Below are 24,530 nucleotides of genomic sequence, written 5' to 3'. Positions count from 1 at the left end.
GGGGCAGCCTCACCTCAAGAGCTGGGGGCACCTTTGGGTGCCACAGTATAAAAGAGACACTAAACTATTGGAGAGTGTCCAAAGGATGGTGAAGGGACTGGAGAAACAGTATGAGGAGTGGCTGAGGTCACTTGGTGTGTTCAGCCTGGAGGAGACTGAGGACAGACCCCACTGCAGTCTGCAGCTTCCTTGTGAGGGGAAGAGGAGGGGCAGGCACTGATCTCTTCTCTGTGGTGACAGTGACAGAACCTGAATCTGTGTCAGGGGAGGTTTAGGTTGGACATTAGGAAAAGGTTTTTCACCCAGATGGTGTTTGGGCACTGGAACAGGCTCCCCAGGGAAGTGGTCACAGCACCAGCCTGGCAGAGTTCAAGAAGCACTAGGACAATGTTCTCAGGCACATGGTGTGATTCTTGAGGATGGCCTGTGCAGGAGTTGGGTCCCTTCCAACTCAGGATATTCTACAACCCTGTCATGAGCCGAGCGCGCCGCGACGGACGCCGCCGAGCGCGGAGGGGCTGAGGCACCCGGCACCAGAGCCCGGATCCGGGGAGGTGCCCGCCGTACCCCCCACGCCCGGCTGTCCCCGCCGTCCCCGCCGTCCCCCCCATGCCCGGCTGTCCCCGCCGTCCCCGCCGTGCCCCGCACCCCGCCGGGAGCTGCCCCGCCCCGCCATTCCCCGGACGCTGTTCGCGACAGTGTCGCGGCGCTGTTTACGGCCGCGGCGCGGTTTCCGGCGGGCTGTGCGGGTGGCGTCCGGGCCGGAGGGCGAGCGGAGCCGGGAGCAGCGGCAGCGGCAGCGGGAGGCGCTGCTGGCGCAGGTGGGGTGACCGGGCCGATCCAGCCCTGTCCCGGGGCCGCTCTGCACACCCCGTTCCCCAGGGCTGGCGCTGGGTGCTGCGCGGGGGCGGTGCGCTCCTGAAGGGTGCCGGAGGAGGGGAGGCCGTGGGGGCTCAGAGCCCCTCCTGTGCCGAGGGGAGCTGGGCTGCGGCACCGACAGTGCAGGAGGCAGGCTGGAATTTCTGAGTGACACCCGCCTGATTCCCTGCGCTTTGCTACTTGTGGTATCGATCCTCTTGGTGTTTCACTTGCTATGTATTTCTGTGCTTGCACAGAAAGAGCCGGAGTCGGTCGTCTTTACATTCTCTCTTCAGGTTTTTTTATACATTCATAAGATGGCACCACTCTCACTCTCTGGCCTTCTCTAGGTTGAACAGCCCAACTCTCAGCCTTTCCTTAAATGAGACATAAAAGGCGACTCCTTCTCCTTGTCCTGTGGTCTCTCTTTCTTAAAGAGCCCGTATCCCTCCATTGCAGCATTCTGCTCACAAAGTGGTGATAACTTGAAGTTGTGTGCGTGTGTTCAGAAGTGATCCTACTAAATTGATTTAGTAGAGTCAATTACTTGCCGGGTGGTATGTTGCTGTGCTGTAAGACAAGAATTGGGAGGCTCCTCCTCACAGGTGCTTTGGTAGAGCTGCTGTGGCCTGGAGACCCGTGCTAATCCTGATGCATTTTGTTCAAAATCTGCCTATATGCTGGTTTTGGTATTTGTGGTGATTCTTGTTGTGACTTGTAGGTGGAATGAATGCTGAAGTCACAAATGATACATCACTTAAGTGACATGGCTTGCTTTGGGGTTTTAGAGGGGGTAACAAGAGAAGTGTAAGAGAAAGACAGAGTATGGAAGGAGAATGAGGTTGTGATGATGGGCTTTTCTCAAAAGGAAGAGTAAGCAGCAGCCAGATCTTACTGAGCAAAGAGAGTGTCAATAGAAAAGTAGTGGGAAAATGGCATGAGTAGCTTACACAACAGTCATGCCTTTTCTCAAGCAGAGCACGAAGAGAAAGGATTTTGTGTAATACATCATGTGGGCATCTCCCTTGCACAGTTGTGGAACCATTTCTTGGCAATAAAAGTTCCCTTCAGTGATTTCCCTTTTGACAAGCAGTTGAAGGGAAATTAATTTAGCTTAGTAGTAATGAATCTACCTTGCAAAAGTTTGTTGATGTTGTTAAAATGTGTGTTGCTTTACTTGAGCTGCTCTGTGTGTTTAAGAGTGCTCCTTTGCTCAGGTCAACCTCTTGGATGTTCAGAAAATACAGCAAGCAAAGCTTATGTAGGGCACTATTATCCTTCTTTAGCTTTCCTTCTCAGCTGGTGCCACTTGTGCAGCAATCTCCCTGGGCCAATGCCACTGTCTTAGAACCCTAGAACAGCCCTGGCTGGAAAGACCATGGGTGATCACTTGGTCCAACCCCTTGTGGGAAAGGGAGCCTAGGTGAGATTATTTAGTCCTCAGTTCAGTCATGCCTTGAAAAATTCCAGTGAGGAGTTGAGGAAAGTGTCCTGTCTGACCATTCAGGAAGCACAGTCCCCCACCTGGGATGCACTGCCACCAGTGAGGCTGTCACTGCTGGCACCAAAGCCCCTTTGCAGAGGGCAGCTCCAGTGAGCTGTGTGCTCTGCTTGACTCCCTACACAGCACTCACACTTAGACAAGTTTCCCATGTCAGCTCATCCCCAGGTTTTCCATAGCAGAGACATCTGGCTCCTAGAACAATTTAATCATGGTGCAGAACACAAAGCCAGCTTGAGCTGGGTGCCTCCAAGGGGGGAACTCTGAAGAACCGAATCCCTGATCTTTCATACTCTTGCAGTCTAATTGTGCCATACTTTGGGCTCCTCCTGCTGAGTCCTTGTTTGCTGCAGTGTCTCTGAGTGTCTGCTCTCCTGGCTTGCCCCAGAGGTCTCTGTTGTGCAAAGGGGCAGCAGCAGCAGTTCAGGACCTTTTACTGGGGGCACAGGTTGTCAGTGGCAAAATTCCAGTAGTTGCTAGAAAGTTTGGTATCTCGAGCAGGGGGCCTACACTTCTCACTCCTCTGTTAGGATATGCCTCAAGGAGTTGCTGCACTTCAGCACTGGTGCTAGTTTCACTGTTAGGATATATCTCAAGAGTTCTTTGCTGATACTGTAGCTTCATAGGTACTAATTCTGGGTGTTAATATATGCTTGTAGGTTTAGGTTCTTATGATCAGTCTTGCTGAAGAATATTAGAGAAAGTGGTTTGAAGTTTTTAGAATGAAACCAAATCTGATATATTTTCTTATTGCTAAGCTGTAGTGTATTAAAAGGTATGTATGTAGGATCGTTGTTGAATTTTGTAATTTTCTTTGACTTGCACAAGAAACAGACCATCATTGTATTGTTCAGCCTATTTTAAAAATGCCATGAATACAAATCACTTCTACATGGCATCTTGAAAACGCATCTGCAATATTTGTGTGATACTAGAGAAAACCCAGTGCATAACCCTGATTTTCTGGAGTAAGGCAAACACAGATTTTCTCTGTACAGCAGTGAGCTCAGAGTTGGCTTTTACCATCTAAAATCAACAGCTGGGGAGTAAATGGCTCTATAGAGATGCTACATCATTGCTTAGACAAAAGCTGATCAAATGTTAGAACTACTGTGAGAGGAATAAAGAACAAAGGAAATGGTTGCACAGACATATTACTCATTTCTGTGTAGTATCAAATAGCTTATGCAGCCTTGCTCCCAGCATCTCAAGATAGAGCCAAACAACCTTGGAGAAGGTGTGAAGAAAGATGCAGAGATGATTATGGTGCAGACTGTCCAAGGACTCTAGAGGTTTTGAGACAAGGAAAGATAGGCTGAAAATAAACTTAATACAAGAGAGTTCTATAAAATTGTTAAATTATATGGAGAAGGGAATAGAGATGTGCTATCTGCTGGATCTTTCAGGTTAAGAACTAGGCTGTATTAAGGATTTTGCAGGTAGCCAGCTTAAAGTGGACAAAAGTGAACTTTCAGATGATGCACAGAGAAATTACAGGGTCTCTTGTATAGTAAAATACAAATACTGCACTTCCATCCAGACAAGAATAACCTAAAAGCTAAAATATATGTTGAAAGCTATTGATTGAAAACTTGTTGAGCCTCAAATTGCTGGAGGATGCAGGAATATTTTGAAGATGGCTCACTTTGAGTTTACACCTGTACTCACTTCAGCTTCCCTGGGCTTTGCTGGACATTTTTTAGTTAGGATGCTAGCTTAGATTCGCAATTTTGAGAATGTCAGACAACTGAGAAATCAAATACAAGGAAAAAGGATGTAGTATAATTTGTGAAATACTACCCACTATGATTCTTCAAGTTCATTTTTCATGGAATGGAATGCTGTTGTTTCCTATATAATGCTGTTGTTTTCTATATAAGTTAACCATTAGAGGTGCTTGGTCCCTATATGGCCAATGAGAAACTTGCCTGATGTGACTTCTCAGCTTCTTATTGAAAGTCACAGTACAGAGTCTGTGTTATATTTCCACATTGTTATGTTTTCACTTCCAGGCAACTTAAAGCTAAGTCAGATTCTCTGATTTTCAAAGATTCTCTTGGGTGCGTTGGGTAATACTGAAACATACATTAATGATCAAATGGTTTTCTTTGCTGTTGCTTGTGGAATTGCTGTGTTCATCATCTTATGAATGTCCTTGAACTATTTTTTTTTCCTTGCAGTTAGAACAAAAAGTTGAAGTAAGGAGAGGATGTATTGAATGTTTGGGAGTTTCCCCCTTGCCCCCTTTTCTATACCAAAGTTTTAGAATGTGTTAGCAAAAGTGTATCATAAGCATTTTGTACAGGTCAATGTGGGCCAATGGAAACTGTAGAGATTCCTTTATTACTGATTTGGCTGATAGAGAAATTAGGAATGAAATTTTTTTAAACTCATTTCATGTTTCCTCTTCCCATTTATAGGCCTAATAACCTAATATAGCAATGTAAAAGGGTAGCATTTTAAATATTTCTTCTGTTGCTACTCTGTTATTTCTGTGAAAAGTCAATTTAGCATTTTATAATGTGAAAGTGTGAGGATGTCACAGTTGCCATGTCAATACTCTGTTGTCTGGTTTTCAGAAATGGACTTGTTGCTGCCTGTGTGAGAACAGATTAATGACCTAAGTGTATTGACTTTCTGTGCTTTACTTTGGGCTGGACTGCCTGCTGCAGTGGAACAGCCAGGCCATCGAGGGAGGGCATTGCTCTGCTCTGCACTGGGACAGCCTCACCTCCAGTGCTGGGGGCAATTCTGGGTGCCCCCATATAAGAAAGACGTTAAACTATTAAAGAGTGTCCAAAGGAGGGCCACAAATACAGTAAAGGGCTTAGAGGTTGCAGGCATATGAAGACTGACTGAGATCTCTTGGCTGGTTCAGTATAGAGGAAACTGAGGGGAGACCTCATAATGGTCTGCAGCTTCCTTGAGAGAGGAAGAGGAGGGGCAGGCACTGATCTCTTCTCTGTGGTGACAGTGACAGGACCTGAGGGAATGAAGCTGTGTCAGGGGAGGTTTAGGTTGGATATCAGGAAAAGGTTCTTCACCCAAAGGATGTTTGGACAGTGGAACAGGCTCCCCAGGGAAGTCATAGCACCAGCCTGGCAGAGTTCAGGAAGTGTTTGGACAATGCTCTCAAGCGCATGATGTGAGTCTTGGGGTATCTTGTGCAGGGCCAGGAGTTGGACTTGATGATCCTTTTGGGTCACATCCAATTCAGGATATTCTATGATTCTATGAACAGAACTGGGAGAAAACTTCTCCAAGACTTTTTTCTCAATGTGTTTTGATTTTCTTTCTTAGAAAAGCCACAAGAGATTAGCTGGAACTTACCACAGCTGGCTAACATAATCAAGACAGTTATTTGGTGATTGTAATCCTGGAAGCCCTTTGCTTTAGAAAAGACAGTTGGAAAGCTATGTAGTCTTCGCTTCTGGTAATCTGAGGAAATTGCAGAAATAACTCTACTTTAGAGTATCAATTTCTGGAAAGATGACATGTTCAGGCAACTCACCTTAAGGAGCTTGTTTTATGAAATATTTGACTCACACTTCTTTTATGAACCAAAACACCACACAATTAATTGATTGAGATTTCTCTTTTAAATCTTGGAAATCTTGTCTTTCAAACCACACTGATAAAAACCAGTGGCTGATAATGTTTATGATAATGATCAGTAATCAGATAATTAAGTGTTGACATGCAAATTGTTATTAAGCTTCAGAAATAGCACCTTGTTTTGATGAGCACTATAGGTCATGATACTGCTATTTTGGTTTACAAGTTTACGGTAAGAAAATAATCTGATGGGTGCTGTGGCAAGTACAGAGATGTGTATTTTTCCCAGACATGAACATTTCTTACCAAGACTTCAAATTTTGGATTATTCTTGCATCTGTTGCATCATATGGTATTTTTATATCTTAGTGTTGCTTCTCTGTTGCTTGAGGTTTTTTCCATAGACTTTGAGTCTTTCACTCTTTGGCCTCTGAGGATGATGTGATTTGACCATTTCTTGTGCAGAAAATGCTGCCTTTTCATTTTTAAGCATTACTGACAGATTGAAAGTTGAGTGTAGCCTCAGTCAGAGAAGGTATATTATTGAAACAATAAAATAAATTGATACCATAAAACAAGTTCATTGCACAAACAAGAAATTACGTGTTTAGTTTTACTTATTTATATTTCTGAAACTTATTTATATTCCTTAAAAAATCAATTTCAGATTTGCAAGCCATTATTTTTGGAAACATCTTGTTTGATGCTTTTGATTAGACTTCTCCCTTTAATTTTTGGTTTACATTTTTTGTTTTATTTTCTTTGAAAAAAAAAAAAAAAACCAACTTTAAGAAAACAAACACTGTATAACGATATCACTGAGTTCACAGTATTAGAGCTCTAAAAAATCAGCTTCAGGTTTTGCTGGTGAAGTATGATCAGGTATTTCCTCCTAAAAGCCTAACAGTTGGCTTTTTGCAGTGATCAGTATTTGCTGAGGTGATGGCATGCTTGGCAGCATTTTACATTGCAGTTTTCAGTGGAAAATTACAGAAATCTCTCCTTTGGCAGAAATTAGTAGCAAAACAAGTCTCTATTAGGGGTTATAGCTGTTTCTATATTGTAATAGTAAGCAGCTCCTTTTTGTTCTTTCCCTTTTGCCTTCGTGAAGTGTTACATCCCTAACTCTATCTGCTCAAGGAAATCAGCACTTCAGCATTTAAATCTGTGGTATTAGAAAAGTCAGGGTACTGAGAAGTGAATACTGCCCTTTCACAAAAGATTTTCAAAGTTTTGTCACAGCACCTCTATGCATTTTTGCAGCAACATATTTGAACAGACCTGTCAGTTTTGAAGGTCAGTGATGAAGACAGATATCTTCATTGCTGTATTCTGTAAGGCTTTCCTCTGGAGCTTGCTCTGCCACAGCAGTGGAGAGGTCCTACATTAACAAGAAATACCTGTTTAGTTTCCTAGCAGTAATAGCTTCTGGTTATCTTTTGTGTCTGCAGGTGTACCAGCAGAACCACTGCTGCCTCCCAGATATTTCTGACTGCAGCCTGCTCTTTAAATCACATCTGACTTTTGATTATTGATCACAAGACGCTTTAATGATTGAAGTGCTAGTCACTTCAGTGACCTTTCTTCTGTGCCTTTTGGCAGGTGAATATGACAAGAGTGGTGACATTTCCAGTTGTCAGAGCAATGTCTGGAGGAGGTGGTGGTGCAGGCAGCTTTCTGACTAAGTTGCAAGTTGCCAAGCTGGGCTGGAAGCTAAGCTCTTTCTTATGTTTCCACTGCTTTCTTCCTTGGGAAATCTTTGTGGATGTAGCAATAATTGGAATACTGAGATTAGAGAAATAGTAAGCATTCACAAAAGTAAGTGTACTATTCAGATACAGAGTTGATAAAAGCATCAGAACTGTGAAGAAGGGTATGTTCAAGTTTCCTGTAGATAAGCACTTGTGTAACCAGGGCACTCTGTCCCTGAGCTTTGGGATGATGGAAACTGGGAAGGTAGTACATGCCTCTGCAACCTTTCTGGTAGTTGATTATCAAAACAGTTAAAACAGTGGAGTCGTTTGTATGATAGCTTGGGAGATGATCCTGAAATTAGAAAGAAAAGCTTGTTGAAGATATTTGGAATGCCTTATGTTGGTGTCTGAAGGACTGACTAGGTGTTAGATTTTTTGAACATTCCTGACAGAAAACTGTTGCTGAAAGGAAGTTTCTTCCACACTTCCCCAAAGTGCACTTTTCTCCTTTGTTCCTTATGCTTAAACTGGTAACCTTGATGATCTTGCTAGGGTGGCAGCTTGTAAGCTTGTTCTGCAGGAAGCTTAGCAGCAGCTTAGCTGGTGCTCTCTCTGTTGAATGTTTTTGTCATAATATAATGATTTGATGTGCTGTGGATTTTCTTCTGATTGCTTGTGGAGGAAAAGGGAGTCTTTCTTCTTTTGGATGAAGTTGACTATTGAGTTATGTTGATTATCATTTAAAGAACTAGAGGATGATGGGAGTTACAGGTGAAAAATTACAAGGTCTTTGTAATGGTATGGAAAACTTTCCCTGGCCTTCATGAGTGCTGGAACAGTAAATAGAGTTGAGGTTAGGAAAGTGTGTTGGTCAGGCTTTCTGTGAACTGGTAAGAAAATTTTTAGCTGTAAGTGACATCCCTCCATGCCTTCTGGACATCCTGGAAGGACTGCTGTGTAACAAGCTCCATTTTTTGTGTGACTTATAACTTGGCTGTTGGCAGTGTCTTTGATCTTAGGTGCTTCTTCCTGGTGTGGCATGATGTAATTTTTATAGCTTTTGGATTTTGCATCTGCAGTGTATTACAGGCTGCTTTAGAGCAAATTTTTTTCTTCATTTAGTAGATTGTGTTGTCAGCTACTGGGCGGGCTGGCCTTGATGACCTGCTTGATGGAAACCAGAAAACTTTCCTTGAACTCGGTTTCCTCCCACATTTAGATGGATCTGTGAAATTCAAACCCCTTTCGCCTACTTGTGGTAAAGTCTGTAAAATCTGGCTCTCTTCAACCATGGCAAACATTGCTGTAGAATAATTACTGTTTTTATAGCACCTTAACAACAGACCTTGCAGAATGCCTTGCCAGTCTTAGACTTCACCTTGTTTTTGTTGCAGAGGACACCATGAGCAATTTTATTAGGGTGTGGCAGAAGTGTCTAGTGTAGGTTTTTGCTCCTAATGTGTTCATGTGTACATGCACAGGTATTTGCATAATTAAAGCATTCTTTTTGAAACAGAGGTATTTCAGAAATGTATCATCCACTATTTATGAATAATATTGCAGTGGTGACTTGAAATGTGCCTTTCTTCCTGTAAAGGGGAGAGTGTAAATTATTGGATATTCCTGTGGTATTGTAAGTATTAATGGACCTTAATGTGAATTAAAGGCTTGGGCTCCTGTGGGTTGACAGATGTGAAACTATTAGATTTGGTCCTCATAGATACAATGGTAAGTCTGACAGGAGGATTAATTAGTTTTTCTCTCTTCTTTGCATTTTATGACATGTTAGTAAGCCCTGCAGCTTTTGAAAAGAAAAGTAGAATATAAAGGTAAGTTTTGAAGCTAATAAAATAGTGTAGGCAGTTTTTCTGCCTCATTTCCACTTGAAGTAATTGTGTGTGTGTGAGGGGAAAGCATCATGAACAATAAAAATTGAATATTATAATTTGAGCGAGCTAGATTTTAGAGATATAAGGATTTAGAGAGTATTGCTGCTAACTTTCTAGTCTTGTGTTAAAATGATAATTTAGGCAAAATTATAACACCTTTCATATTTTTAGATCTCTAGGTGGCGTTCATTTTTTTCTTTTTTCTTTTTTTTTTTTCTTTTTATTTGGTCTTGCATAGATATATTGTTAAGAATCTTCTATATTTTGTATCCTGTCTAAGAGACACAAACTTCCATCAGGTGCTTTTGTTTCTGTCTTTCTGTTTTTAACAGGCTGGTGGTCAATCTGCCACTGCACATTCATCTTGCCCAATCCTGTTTCATTTAATATTCAGGAGACAGCAATCTGAATATTTGAATACTTGCCTTCATGTCTTTTGTTTAGATCCAATAATCTGTTTCAGATCCATTTTTCTTCTGTTTTTAGATTGAATAAAAAGTATGAAAGCTCAGTTTATGCCTTATTTATAATATTACCTCATTTTATGAAATGTTTATTTGTAACTTTGGTAGCATGAAGAAAATAGTAATGTTGTTTAAAATGTACTTGTTATTATAGGAAATGATAAGGGGCTAAATCTTCCATGACAGGCAGAGAGCATCCACAATGAAGACATGTTGACAAACTGATCTTGAGTGGCCTTTATTTGTGGCATTTATAGATTTATGGGCCTGAGAACAACAAAAAGGGTGGAAGGGAGCTGTTGACTCCAGCTGCAGTTCTTTCTCAACCAAAAGTGAAATGAAATATGCAGAAAAGCCTACCCTTTTTTCAGTCTCCACCATAGGTTTTGTGTTTGCTTATGGAGCAAACAAGCTTGAAGTCAGGGTTGCTTTTTATTCCATCAGCTATTCAGGTTCCCTTTGTCTCCAGTGTTTTACCTGTACAGTTATAAGCTTATGTTTGGAGTCTGGGGCTTGTAGACTTTTTGTGAGTTGCAATGCTGAGGTTATCCTTTGCTCATCCAAAAACGTGGCATGTTTAGTTACATTGTTTTAGTCAGAATGAGCATATTTTTAACACATTGTCTACACGAGCTAGAAGAGAATATATCAATCTGATATATTTCTGCATGAATTTTCAAGAGTGTTCTCTGGATGTCTTAGGGTGGCTTGGGTTACCTCTCTGTATCCTGGAGAAGTTGCAGGAAACACACCTGCATTTTTTGGAGTCCTGGGTGGTTTTAGTGATGCTGTGATGTACATAACAGCTATTTAAGAAACCCCTCGAATAAATAAAAACCCCAAATCATGTTAAAATTTGCAAGACTTATCTAACACAAAATGATGGTTGTAATAGTCTAAAATAACTTTTCTCCTGTTTAATCAGGATATGGTGATACATGGCATATGATATATGGGATAAAGAATTTCTTAGTAAACTTGCTTCTCAACATCAGTTCATGCTGAACATAACAGCGTAAACTTTAGAGGCTGAAAAAATAATCATTTTATTGATATGTCTTATAAAAATTCTTTTTAGGAATTGAAAATGTTTGCAGTGATGGTTATTTTTTCAGAAAAGGTAGTAAAATATTTCTAGTTTTATCTCTGTAACTAGAAAGGGAGGAACATTCTGAAGCCTGAAATGAGTTCTCAACATTGAGTTGGTTGTGTCTTGCAGAGGTGTGTCTGTTAGAAAATGCTACTGAGCTCCACCTGGTTATTTTTCTTCTCTGTTCATCTTAGGCCAAAATTAGTTATGAAAAGGAGAAGAGTTGCAAGCTGCTAAAGGATCTGCGAGGTAAAGATACAGGGATGCCTGCTGATGTGAAAGAACGTGTGGAACCACTGGAAAAGGTGATGAAATTGTAAATAATGGAATTGGATTGTTACCTTTACAGAATGTTTGTGTGAACAGAAGACTTGGAGGGCTTTATGATGATCTTTAAATGCATCCCAGTTTCTGATTTCTTTATGCTTTGATATTAGCATTTTTTAAGGTAGACATTATCTTTTATTTGCCAAGAGGAAAAAACTTTCATTCAATTCCAGCTTTAATTTCTGTCAAATGCAGAAAAGCAAGTGCTATCAGACAGTGATAGTCCCATGGGAAGAAGTCTGTAGGGTTCAAGGCTTTATAGCAGTCTCATTTGTGGTCATTCACAGGAGGAGCCTTAATGGAGCCTGTGAATATCACATCATTTTAATGTGCGGATATTTCAACAATGGAAAGATGTGCATTGATAATGTAGTGATCCCTGAAGAAATAGATTTGACCAAAATAAATGTAGTGTAGTAGATATTATCTGTTTAGATGTAGTACTTTAGTTCCAGTGAAAAAGATACTGAGAAGGGGAAGAAAAATTGATTATGGATGTGAGGTATGCCCTCCCTGCCTCTACCACCTCAGCCCACCCCTTCCCTCATAAAAGAGAGAAGGTAATAAACCTGAAAGGTATTTATGTGTGTTTTACCTTTCTGCAGTGCAGTTTGGTAAGTAGGTTTTGATTTTTTGTTTTGTATAAGGGTGATTTGGTTTACTGAATCTATTTACAAACATTTACTTGCAGGGATATTCTGTGCAGAAAAAAAAGAAAAAGGATAAACATTCCAAAAAGGCTAAGAAAGAAAAGAAGAAAAGTAAAAAACAGAAATCTGAAAAGAAGGATGACTTGTCTGATAGTTCTTCAGTAAGTAAGAAATTAAAAAATAATTCAAATTGCAGTCTTAAAACTTGAACCATTTTAGTCCCTGTGGGTATGCATGGTTAGTAAAATTAAGGCTCATTTTTATAATTTTCTGTTGAGAAAAATTGCAGCAAAACTTGTCAGTTTTAATGTACTGAGTATTTAATCAATTTAAAATAGGCTGTTACGTGAGTGCTTGTGAATTTTATAATATTAAATTCACTCATTAGGAACTAAGGGATTTATGGTTTTTCAGCAGAGAGAAAATGAAAAGCAAAATCCTCCTTCTGATATAGAGAGGAAAATTTCATAGATATTTTATAGTCTGTGGTATATGATAGTAAGATGTGTCTAAAATAGCAAATACTTGACTTTGATTTTAAGCACGAATTACCTCTGCCTTTGTCCACAGATGTTCAACCATGGACACTCCCAACAACATGGGAGTTGTATGTGGGTCTGAAGGACTTTTGAATCTGTAAGGACATGCCTTCACATGGAGGGGCACTCTGGCAAAACAGTGCAGAGACTGCATTTGAAATCTGGGTGCTGCCTTCTGGCCACATTCTGGAAAACATCTTCCCAGCATTTTTTGCAAGTCAGGTGGCACTGTTAGTTTTAATTTTCAGTCACTTTTATGGAGTGAAGGAATGTCCATTATAATGGGATTTATTTTTCAGGGATTAATTCCAGAGATAAACTGGAATTTATCAGTGTTATCAGTGTGGGAAGTAACCAAAGGCACAAATGTCCCCACATTCTCCATGGGAGTCACCAAAACCCTTCAGATCACAACAGGGTCTCCTAGGATGCATCAGAGTCCTGGTTGAACTTCCATTCAAAGTCTTCTAGTCCTAAGACAGGTTCATGTGAATAGCAAAGAAACTCTGTGCAATGCAGTCCTATTGGGTTCAAGTGAAAAATCTCAGTACACTGTTTGCAAGTGCAGGTGTAGGAAGCTGGATATAAAAATAGCAGGCAATAGCATGTTCCATGCTTTATATTGTGCTGTGTAACTGATCTAACTTTTAAAATGTGAAACATACTTAGTAATGCATTTAGATTTTTTTAAAGTTTTGTTTTTGTAGTGTCATAAACCCAGTTGATTTTGGATTTTGTTTTTATTCTGACTATATTAATTTTAGCAGAGTTTTGCAAATAAATGCCAGTATGAGCTGGTGTTCCATACTGTGATATGCTCATGAAATGAAATGTTTTTTGATCATGATGGAGCAATCTTCTGTGTGAATATCAATATTCTGGTTTTATTATCAGTAATACCAATATTCTGGCTTTATTATCAGTATTTTTAATACCAATATTTTAAAATATTAACCAGTATTATATTAGTAATGCTAATCAGCATTAATTTTGACTATCAATATAACTGCTAAGTATTGTATGTTATCAAGTAATGTGTAAAGGTATTAATTTTATTCCTTACTAAATTCCTTACTAAATTCCTTACTTTTATTCCTTATTAAAATCTCTTTTTAGGATTCTTCAGTGGAATGGGTTGAGTCAAATGTGTCGCAGTCAGATGACACAGAAGAGGCTTGGAAGGTCAACAAGGAGCCAGATGCTGTGAAGGAACCTTCCCTGCAGGTGGGCAGCATCCCAGCTTCTCCAGAGATGATTTCAGCTTGTGAAACGTGCTTGGGTTTCTTGGGAGCTGTTTTGCAAAGTGTTGAGCAAAACCTATTTTACAGACAAATGTCTTTGTTTAGCTGTGTAAATGCTGCTTTCCATTGATTGGAAGACTTCTCTACCTAATAGTTCTTAGTGCTTAACAAGACACTACTCTTGATGTTGCCCAGCAGCAATTCCGTCAGGTTTTGAGGCTCTTACAAGGTAGTTTGGTTTTCTTGAAGATGTCATCTTAAAGGTCTTGACTAGACGTGTTACTTTTTTCTTCTTAATTTTGGTGGGTGTTCTATAATTGAGTAAATTGGCAGCTGGCCCTAGGTGACCCTGCTCAAATGGGTGTTTGGGCCAGATGACCACCAGAGGTCCTGTGTACATTCACATTTGTTTATGCACATTGCTTGCTGATGTGCACATAGATGTTACTGAATCACTTGAAGATAGATAATTTTTCAGTTCCTTCTCTTTCTTGGGGGAGATCTGAGAAATGGAATGTTGTGTTTCACCTCTGAAATTCTCTGGCATGTTGCCTAACAAAATTTTCAAGTAACAGAGAAAAAGTGACATATGGCATCTGTTTAGATTGACAACTCAGATTTGATCTCTGTTGAAGATAGGAAGATTCTTCTACAAGGACATGTTTCAAAATAGATGTGATCTGGTCATTTTGGTTGCTCTACTAGAATTAAAAAATTGCTCTAAACACTTGCTTTTATATAGTTATTACTTGCAATGTGTATGTCACTGCTTGCTTTTGAGGCTTCAGGTTTTACCTGTATAAAGGTAGTAGATATGTCTAGGCTTTTAATATGCTTCTTTTCTTTAATCTAGTCCTCATTTTAAAAATCTCTTTGGTCTGGCTTAGGTTTTGTAAATGCAATTTTCTGGCTGTTATCGTGGGAACAGTTCACAGAACAGTTATATGTATAATTGTTAAGTTTGAGGTTGCAGTTAGTGCCTGGATATCTGAGGTATGAGCTGTGCTCAGATACTGGTTGCAGATTTGTATACACTGGAAAACGTGTGAGTAATTGTTTACACTAATAATTAGCAGTTTGTACAATCTACATGTTTACTAATGTCTTAAATACCATTGTAAATATGTATTTCATATTAGAGGGGACATGAAATTTGTTTAAATATTAAAAATTTGGAAAATTAGGGTTTTTAAAATCATATTTGTTTTCATTGAAGTATTTCATATGTGTTTGTAGAACCTTTACTGTTTATTGTCAGCAACGTTTCTCAGTAGTTGCTTGGTTTGGTTTGGCACATAAGCCATGTTTTTGTTGGAATTATGGACACTGATTCTTTGTGTATATTTTAAAGAGAGAAGAATGGATGAATTTAAACTTCATGTCATTGAAAACAACATCAGTAGCAGCTGTCAAAGGTGAAAGACACAAAGAAAAAGTGTTGGAACGACAGAAAGTTCAAGAACTTGAGCAGGTAGGAGGAATTAATATCTTATTTTTTTTCTGCCTTTTACTAAATTTTGTATGTTGAATAAAGTAATAAATTGGTTCAAATATCTAAGTCTTTATTGTTATTAAAATTAATACCTGATGTGATACTGATTTTAATTAAGTTGGTCTGTGTGCATGGAAGGCTTCATACATCAGGCTTGTGGAGAAAAGCCTGTTAACTTCTAGGTCAGGAGAAAGCTACTTTTGTTAGTACTGTGTTCTGTTAGTAACAGTGCCAGACTGTTGGTCTGGCATTCTCCATGGTGTGTGAAAAGAGCACCATTGTTTATTGTGGTAGAAACTTACTTAAGGTGCTGTACTAAAGGTAAGTACTTAGGGTACTGAGGCTTGTTTTTGCCTAAAGAAAGAACTCAGAGCAGTGCTGTGCTTTTCATGTCTCAGTTGTTGGTGAACACATGGGTCACTCAGGGTCTGGCTGGAGAAGGCGTTGCTGTCATTGAATTAACTCTTTTTGCATACAGTTGATGGCTCCTTCATTTATTCATTTATCCTGTTAAATGCTGTGTAGTCTGATCTGAAAACATGGTGCTGCATTTTCTTTGCCCTCATATCTCACAGCAGGCTCTTTCTTGCCATTAGGTTTGCCAGTTAGCTGTGTTGTGGTGAGAACCAGACTGACCTATGCATTGCCTTGGTTATTGTCTTTTGACAAGGGATTAATGTTTTAAAAATATTTTTCACCACAGTTTTTTCCCTGAACCTTATTTCAGAGTTGCTGGAGGACCATTTAATGGTCCTTAAATCACCAGAATGTATTGCAGGGTTAATGACAGTTTATATGTATTCTGTAGAATGATTTTTAGAGACTCTCCCACCCAACTACATGCAGCTTTGTGCTCCTGTGCTTTCTGTACCTGAGCATATTTTTTTCCTCTGGTACCCGAAACAATGTGCACAGCAGATGCTTAGACCATGAAAGTTGGAGTGATGAATTGACAATATAACACGGACTTCACACACAAGTCTCTCAAAATGTATCAGGTATTCTATTCTATATGCCATGCACATGTTTCTGTTTTAGGCCATGCTGTCTGAGAGAGAACTCAATCCCTATTGGAAAGATGGCGGTACAGGTTTGCCACCAGAGAAGGATGAAGAGGCTTCAGTTAAGAAAGGTAAAGAGCAACGTCTAGTAATAATTCTAAATTTCTGTCTCCAGTTTCTGGACTCTGTGTTGCTAACAAATTACTCCTAATGGTGTAACAGAATTATGAATAATAGATATTATTAATAATATATGTAATAAAGTAAAATTTTGATGAGAATTACATAGGAATATTGGGTTAGTATCATAATATGTTGTTTTGCAGAATTTCTCTTCACTGGGTTTTAATCTTGAGTGGTTTGACCTTCAATATCCTTACAGAAATTCTCCATTTTCAACTAATTAAAGAAAAGCATGATTTAACCAAGACAAGATAAATTGTTGTCAACTCATTTGGTTCCTTTCATTCCATTGCACAAATTACAGTTTTAAAGTATTCACCCACAGAAGTCTGAGTCACATTAAAATGAAGTACATTACAGATGCAATTTGTGAAAAATAGTATTTCTGTATCCTTTTCACATTTTCCTTACCCCGGGGTTATCCTGCCCAAACAAAGTAATAAAAACCTTTTTCATAATGTCATGAAACATTTATTATGTGGTGAGAATGGTCCTTGTATTCTGTCAACAGAAAAGAGTGGGATCTGTGCTTTTTGAGAGCCTTTCCCTGTGGACAGACTGTCACAAAAGCCATGAGCCTCATGCCCACTTTTAGGAGTCACAGGATCAGAGATCTGTAAGAGTTGACAAGGATCAGTGAGTGTGTGTTCAGAATGTTAAGACCACTGCTGGTTTCTCACATGAGAAGCAGTGGGTTACTCATTCAATTTCTGAGAAAGGGAATTCACTTGTTTGTATGTAAGGGGTATGCCCAAGAATGGGCACAGAATGTGGGAAGGACAGGAAGGTTCTTTAATGTCATAAAGAAACTCCCCTTCTCATATGCCACTTCTGTCTTGGAAATTGCTTGTGATAAACTAGAGACGCTTAAATAAAATGAGTGGTATTGCTGAAGTATAACCAGCATTAATTTCTATTATGCAATATAATATAAGTAGTAGAATAATATACAGTATAAATATTAATATAATATAAATGTATTATAAATATTATAATACAATATATAAATATACAGTTGTATTTGTATATGAATTCTCTTTTTCTTTTGCACTCTTTCAGTTTTTACTATAAGTTTAGGCGAAGTTTTAATGCCATGTACAGAATAAGGTTGAGTAGGGATAATCACTTGAGATGTAAAACTAAAACTTCTCATTGTTTTCTACTCTAGTTACAGTGGTAGAAGATGCTGGATTAAGTTGGCTGCGAAAATCATACCAAAGGATGAAGGAGCAGGCTGAGAGAGAGAAGCGAAATTTTGAGGAAATTGTAGCTGAGAGATACGGGGTAAGGATCTTCAGTTAAATTTCCTTCATGCTAATAGATGCTTGGGAAAGATTACTTTCGTATAAAGGCACAAGTACTTAATGTGTAAAGTAAGACATGAAGGGAAGCAATAAAAAAACAGCCTCTGAAGCCTCTCTCAAGTGATGAAGGGTTTAATGCTACCCAGCCTTTTATATATTTTTCTTGTTATATGTTTTTGATATATGGGATCTTTTATCAAATTTAAAATACTTACACAATATACCATGGCCATATAAGTGATATGACTTTTATGTTCTTCATTTTAGTCAGTGGAGGTATTTCAGTCACGATTAGAAGAAGCTGAAAAAGCTGCATCCAAGAAGGAAAATTATCATAGAAGTGGAAGATGGAAGAAGACTGACTATTCAGAAAGTGAGAAAGACAAGAAAGAGGAGCGTATTGAAAAGGCGACACGAGATGAAGATGGTAGAAACAGACACACGTTTGAGGGCTGTTCCAGAGAGAAGTATGGCAAGGGGTGGGTGCAGGAAGACAAGGGTTGCAGAAGAGATGTGTCAAGAGCAGACCAGGAATGTGGACGCAGTAGCATGGACTCAGTATTAAGGGGCTGCAGCTCCAAAGCAGAAAAACACCCCAGTGAAAAACGAAATCAGGAAAAGAGTTCATCTCTAAGCAACTTGAAACACAAATTTTTGAAACCCTCTGAAGATGATGTAATGTCTTACAGTGCATCCAGAGACTCAAAGCAGTTCTCTTCCAAGGAGGACTCAGCTCATAGCTCTTTGAGCAGCCGTTTCCAGAAACCCAGTGAGGATGCTGCACTGTGGACCAAAACACACAGTGAGAAATTAAAATCTGATCAAAAACCATCAGGTACTAGGGAACAAATTGATGGCAGAAGTTGGAAGAGAACTCCGAGTGATGAAAATGAGAAGTCGCGGCAGGAGCACACAAGCGATACCCTAGAGAAGAAACAGATTTTATCTGACAGTAAAACATCATCCTCTAGGTATTTTATGAACATTACTTGATTGTTTTTTTTTTTCCTGTATTTTTCAAGTCAAAATATAACAAAAGCTCGATCTCCTTTTTGACAGTATAAGCACTGGTTATATCAGATCTCTTTAGTTTGGAGAAGTCTTAGCCTTCAGCTAAGGGCATCTAAAAGTAAGTTAAGCAGAAGTAGTGAACATCCCCTACCTGATCTGTCTCCTCAGCACATTTGAGAATTGGTAATGATAAGTTATTTTCTGCTTCTTTCTAATGTTAGTTCACACTGCAATAAAATTGGCCTCTTAGGCAAAAGACATGCAAAATACCTTAACAGTCACTGAATTTGTAAAATACGATCTTGAAACATAGAAAATGCTGACTAAAAACTGAAATAATTAATACAGCAGGGATCAGTTTGCCACTTGTGAGATGAGCTCATATGCTAAAGTAGTAGCATATGAAAAATAGTAAAAGGTAATTAATAGAAAGTGCATTTTCTGTGGTGAAGAGGAAGCATTAAGTGGAATGGGAAAGGAAACACAAACTTAATAGGTGGCAGGATTTTAATTTTCTGTGACTTGCTTTTGTGAGAAACAGCAGAGAGTAGTAAGGAGAGATGGTCAGACAAGTAAGTTGTAGAGAACTGACCTTTTGCTCTGCTTGAGGCCTCCTGTTCTCCAGTATTAGCAGCTTGTTGGTTCTGCCAGCATTTGACTAGTGATCAATCCAGTTATTTGAGTAGTTGTTACTATGAATCCTTTCTTTCAGATCTTTCCAGTATTTTGTAGGCATGTACAAAGTATTTTAGAGTCAAGATGATTTTATTTAATTGCTTGGAAAAGCTAAATAAGTAAATATTCTTGGTTGGAGTATATAAGAAGAATGATATAATTTGGTTGCAAAAAGCATTTAAAAAAATATGATAAAATAGAATTCTTTCTTTCTTATATGTTTATGTCAGTTATTTGCAGAAAAACTTCTTACAGCATATTTATTTTATTTATAATTATTCCTACATGTAGTGTTTATATACCTCATGTATAGTGTATTTCCAAAGAAAAAATGTACATTAATGAGTACTGCATGACTAACCAGAAACAGGCATCTTAGCCTACACAGTTCTTTTCATTGTGTATGTTGGGTATTTTTTCCAGATTTTACTTGCTATACTTCAATAGAAACCAATGAAATTTGAATTTTCATTGATAGCAAAACCATAAATTATTTGCATGATGTTCACTTAATCTGTTTCTTATTTAAAGCATGAGCTTGAGTACAAGTCATGGTAGGAGTAGTTCCACATTCTGGCATGACTAGTTTGTACACACTGTGTCCCATTCATAAGTGTTTCTCATGTCTTGTTTTATTGTTTATTTTATTGTTTGCCTAGATGCTATTTTGCTGGAAAATGAGAAGTATATTTTTATAGTTGTTTCAGTTACTCTGAAAAAATGATCTGGCAGCATTAAACCTGTGATGTATGAGACATGAGATATTCAAATTTAATGATCCTATTTCTTCTCCTACATACTGCCCCAGTAGTTATTGAACTGAAATGCCCGGTGTTTACCAGTTAAATGCACTTTGTAACCTTCTGGTTGGAATAATCCATGGTGTGTCTGAAGTGAAGCCTGTGAGACTTGCTCACCTGTTGAGTCTTGGTTTGTTCATGACTTTGTTCAGGTGCAAGGTCTGCACAATGCACAGCTGTGTTCTGCCTGCCTTTGTGAGGTGGGGATGATCATGGGCTGGAAGTTGTGGAGCTGGTGGTTGCTGTGTGTGTGAGGTGTGTTGACCCCAGCAGGCAGCTTAGCACATACCAGCTGCTTGCTCATTCTCACTGCTGCAGAGGGAAACCAAAAGAGCAAAAGGGAGAAAAACTCATTATTGGATAAAGGCAATTCAAATGAGTGAAGGAAAGGGACAACAACATGTGATGCAAAGGCAGTCATTCCTCACCACCTCCTATGAGCAGGCTCCCAGCCAGTTTTTGATCAGCAGCTACTTTGGAAAGACTGCTCTCTCCAGGCTTTTTGTGTTGGACATGACATTATGTAGCATGGAATAGCCCTTTGGCCAGTTTGGCTGTCCTGGCTGTGACCCCTCCCAAAGGCTCTGCTCACTCCAGCCTGCTTGCTGGGGGTGCACAGTGAGAACCAGAGGAAGCCTTGAGGCTGTGTAAGCCAGCAAGAACACTGCTGTGTTATCAGCACTGTCTCCAGAGAAATCCAAGGCACAGCACCAGAGGGGCTGCTGGTCACTAACTAATGAGTGGTTTAGGGTTGCTCAAAGAGTAACCATCTAAGGTATTAGCAGAAATAATACAATTTTAATATAAATCTATAAAAGTCATAAAAATGAGACTTAACTAAGTTTGGTGGTAGGTTTCACTTTATTATTTATTACATGAATGAAACATATAAAGGAAAACCGAGTTAAAATTGATTTAGAATTGTTTTACATGGAGTCTAAAGACAGAAAAGGGTTGGGAGGACCCTTCCATTGAGTCACAAGGTTCTGAGCAAACCCTTGCTTTATAAACTCCTGATGGAGCTTAGGTGTGGCTAGGTCCAATCTTTGTCTCAGACTTGATCAACAGTTTACATGTCAAGAATTACACTTTTCAGTCTTTTTTTTTTTTTGTGAAATTACGGTGATTCACCTTTTTTTAGTTGCAGTTAGAAAAACAGTAGGGTTTTTTTAATTGCCACATTTCCTAAGTGCAATGGTAATTGTAACTGGACAAAGCTGCAAATTTTGGGAAATGAGATTGTGTGCGGAAGTGGTTTACTTACTCAACTTCAAAGAATTCAATTATTATGATAGAAAAGATAATTCTTTTCCTCACAGAGGAGAACTAGATGTGGAAACTTCAGCTGGTGTTTTCTTTTGCATGTGTTTTCTGTTCTGGTGCTGTTAAACCCAATTGCACATCTTCTTTGATATTTTAATCATATTTCTTAGGCAATGAAATTACTAAGCTGACTCATTAGTAAAGTGAGGATTACTTAGGCCTGCAAACCATATAGCCTCTGCTTATTGACATGACTTATTTCCAAGTTCTTCTAAGATGACTTCTTAACTCCTGAGATTCTGTGTGTTTTGAAATAGTGAATAACCTGTTTTCCTGTTTCCTTCAGTCAGAAGTATATATTTTTTTTCTTTTGTATTGTGTTTTGTAGAAAATTCTGGGTTTTGGAACATTTTAGGTTTGGATATGTGCAGTAGATACCTGTTGAGAGTAATTTATAAGCTGCTGCTTTCTTTTTCTTCTTAAAGTTTCAAGACCTGTAATACATGTATTCTTTTGGTAGTGTCACAAAAGTTGTCAGTCACAAAAAGTAAATCTTTGAGGTGAAGGCTTGAATTAATAGGTGTTGCTGGTTCACTTGCTCATCTCTCATGCTGGAAGTATGGCTTTTAAATTTTATCTTTTCTAAAGCACAGAGGAAGTTTCTTCAGCCTATAAATCAAAGTGTTTTGGACAGTTATGACACAGGTTAATTAAAAGTGCTGATTGGATGTCCAAGGGATCTCCCCAGAGGAAAAGTCCATCAGCTAGTGTTTGCTGGAAGTCACACTTAATAATGTGACTGCTTCAGAGTTTAATTTAAGACAAGATAAAAAGCAATCAAAACAATGTCTCAAGTCTCAAAAAGTTCAGACAATGATTCAAACTCTAGCAGCACTTTAAAAACACATTTTTTATGCTTTTCTTCCCTTTTCTGAAGTAGTCTGCATTTCTTTGAATGATACAGCTTAAGGAAAAGAGGGAACTTAATCTTTGAATATTTTGTTTCTGATGAAATTAAAGTGAATTCTGCTGAGTTTTGGGGGTTTTGGATTGGACATCTTGAAAATGAAGAAAAGCTGCTTTGGTAATTTTTTCAGGACTGGGGAGATCTGGTGCTTAAAGAGGACACCATCTTCAAAGATTTCTCATTCTTCAAATTCTACAGGGTTTAGCCATATCAATAAGTGAGTGAATTCTCTCTCTAACAGAAGAACCAATATCATAATTATATTCTTATGTATCTTTTATGTGAGGTATTTTGCTTTTAGAGTTAATTGGTTTTAGTCTTTTCTAGGGTCAGAGAACAAGAGCCAAACTTACTTGATGCACCTTTGCAGTATTTTTTGGAGTCCTTACTTAATAAGTATCATAAAAAGTCATATGCTAAGTTTTTTATATTAACTTTAAGGTACAATATTCTGTTATCAGCTGTACCTTCTCTAGGGGGAGTTCATATTTTTAAAATGGTACCAGTTAATTTTCCCTGGAAACTCCACTGTATCAGCCATAACATATTCAGATGCAAAGATTGTACTGTGAGCAGGTAAATATGGGAAAATAAGTAATTTTCAAGGAAGGCATTTGACAAACAGAATAATTCAGAAATGGGTGATTTTGCAGAATCTAAAGTAAAAGTAAAAGCCAGGAAGGATTAGGGTGGTTAAAATAACTCTGTTTCTCTTTCCTTTTTTTCCTGCTCATACCTGCTACTGTCTCTTGACTGTTTTTTCATGCTAGAAAAATGTTCATATATAGTGCTTTTCATTCCAGTTGATCTCAAAAGTAAAAGGAAACAAACCTCATAAAAATTTTATTTAAGCTCTTTGCTTTCAGGGTCCTTGGCAGTTTCTGTCTGCAAATACATTTTTATAATATGTCTTTTTCAATTCTTTTGCCAATAGAAGCATATGTGCATGTATAAGGGGCTTATTATATTTGATTACACAGGTGAATACTGCACTGTTTTTCTGTGGCTTTAGTGCAGCTGCTGTTTTACAGATCATCAAAGGATGAGCCACCTCGGGTCCTTAGTGAGGAGGAGATGAACAGGCTGGGAGCCAGGATTGTGAAAGCAGAACTCATGGGAGACACGGTAATGCCTGTGAAAAACTGTCATGGTTTACTGCAATTGTTCTTCAAATCTCACAGTGATTTAATTGTTCAGTTTTTTTTTTTTTTTGTTTTGTTTGTTTGTTTTTCTTTGTTTTGTTTTGTTTTTGTTTTTTTTTTTTTAAAGGGTATTGATTCAAGCAAATAGACTTGCAAAATTTGGTAGGACTTGAATATACTGCTTTTACAGCAATTTCTGCTTTAAATGCAGAAATTAATAGACTGTTCATAGACAGACTAGAGTAGAGGATTCAGGACCCCAGGCTTTTTAGGATAAGTAGCATATCTAAAACAGTTGTTCTCTGCCCTTTTTATAGTATTTATTGTCTTTTTATTAAAACGGGAGCAGGTGAAAACTACAAAGCTCCCTGTATTTGTTACGAGTTAAACAGTATCGGGAGCTTTACTTATTTCATCATCTTTGTCACAGGAAGGTTCTTGTGGTTCATAACTCTGCTGTATAAGCAGGCTTGTTAGTTATGGTATGGAAATTGCAGAACTGAAAGGAATAGCATATGCCATTGCAGCCAGCTCTGCACTGAGAAAAGCTATGGGATGCTTTGTGGTCCTGCCCTGATTGAGGTTGGTCTGTGGAGCTGGGAGAAAGAGCTGCACATCTAACATGGCTTGTTTCACCCAGCTACATGAAGGACCAAGAATTTCACTCTTGTGCAACACTAAATTTGGAGGTTTATGGATTTTATTTATTACATTAAACATGGTTATAATGAGTTAATTCCCTTCAATAGTACTGTCTGGAAGTTTCAGTTATAACAAAGTCAGAGTCTGTTAGTTTTTAAGCTGTGTTTTTCAAGTGCTTGGCTCTGAATAGCTGCTCTTAAGGAGCTACTTCTGTATTTTTTAGAAGCAAATTCTATCACTGT

The 24,530-nt window shown here is 38.6% G+C and overlaps 1 protein-coding gene across 1 annotated transcript in view; it reads left to right on the top strand.

Moving 5' to 3' along the window:
• The first annotated feature begins 590 nt into the window (after window positions 1-590).
• Window positions 591-24,530, top strand: part of CWF19L2 (CWF19 like cell cycle control factor 2) — a 59,436-nt gene continuing 35,496 nt past the window's right edge. The window contains exons 1-9 of the mRNA XM_079314956.1: window positions 591-821; window positions 11,246-11,356; window positions 12,070-12,189; window positions 13,684-13,791; window positions 15,160-15,279; window positions 16,339-16,432; window positions 17,653-17,768; window positions 18,056-18,759; window positions 23,536-23,629. Coding sequence (XP_079171082.1) covers window positions 11,315-11,356; window positions 12,070-12,189; window positions 13,684-13,791; window positions 15,160-15,279; window positions 16,339-16,432; window positions 17,653-17,768; window positions 18,056-18,759; window positions 23,536-23,629 — 1,398 coding nt within the window. The 5' untranslated portion in view covers window positions 591-821; window positions 11,246-11,314. The remainder of the gene's footprint in view (window positions 822-11,245; window positions 11,357-12,069; window positions 12,190-13,683; window positions 13,792-15,159; window positions 15,280-16,338; window positions 16,433-17,652; window positions 17,769-18,055; window positions 18,760-23,535; window positions 23,630-24,530) is intronic.

The sequence above is a fragment of the Erithacus rubecula genome (assembly GCF_903797595.1).
Source record: "Erithacus rubecula genome assembly, chromosome: 1".
NCBI lineage: Eukaryota > Metazoa > Chordata > Aves > Passeriformes > Muscicapidae > Erithacus > Erithacus rubecula.
Note: the sequence above shows the minus strand (reverse complement) of the source record. Positions and strands in the feature narration are given on the sequence as shown.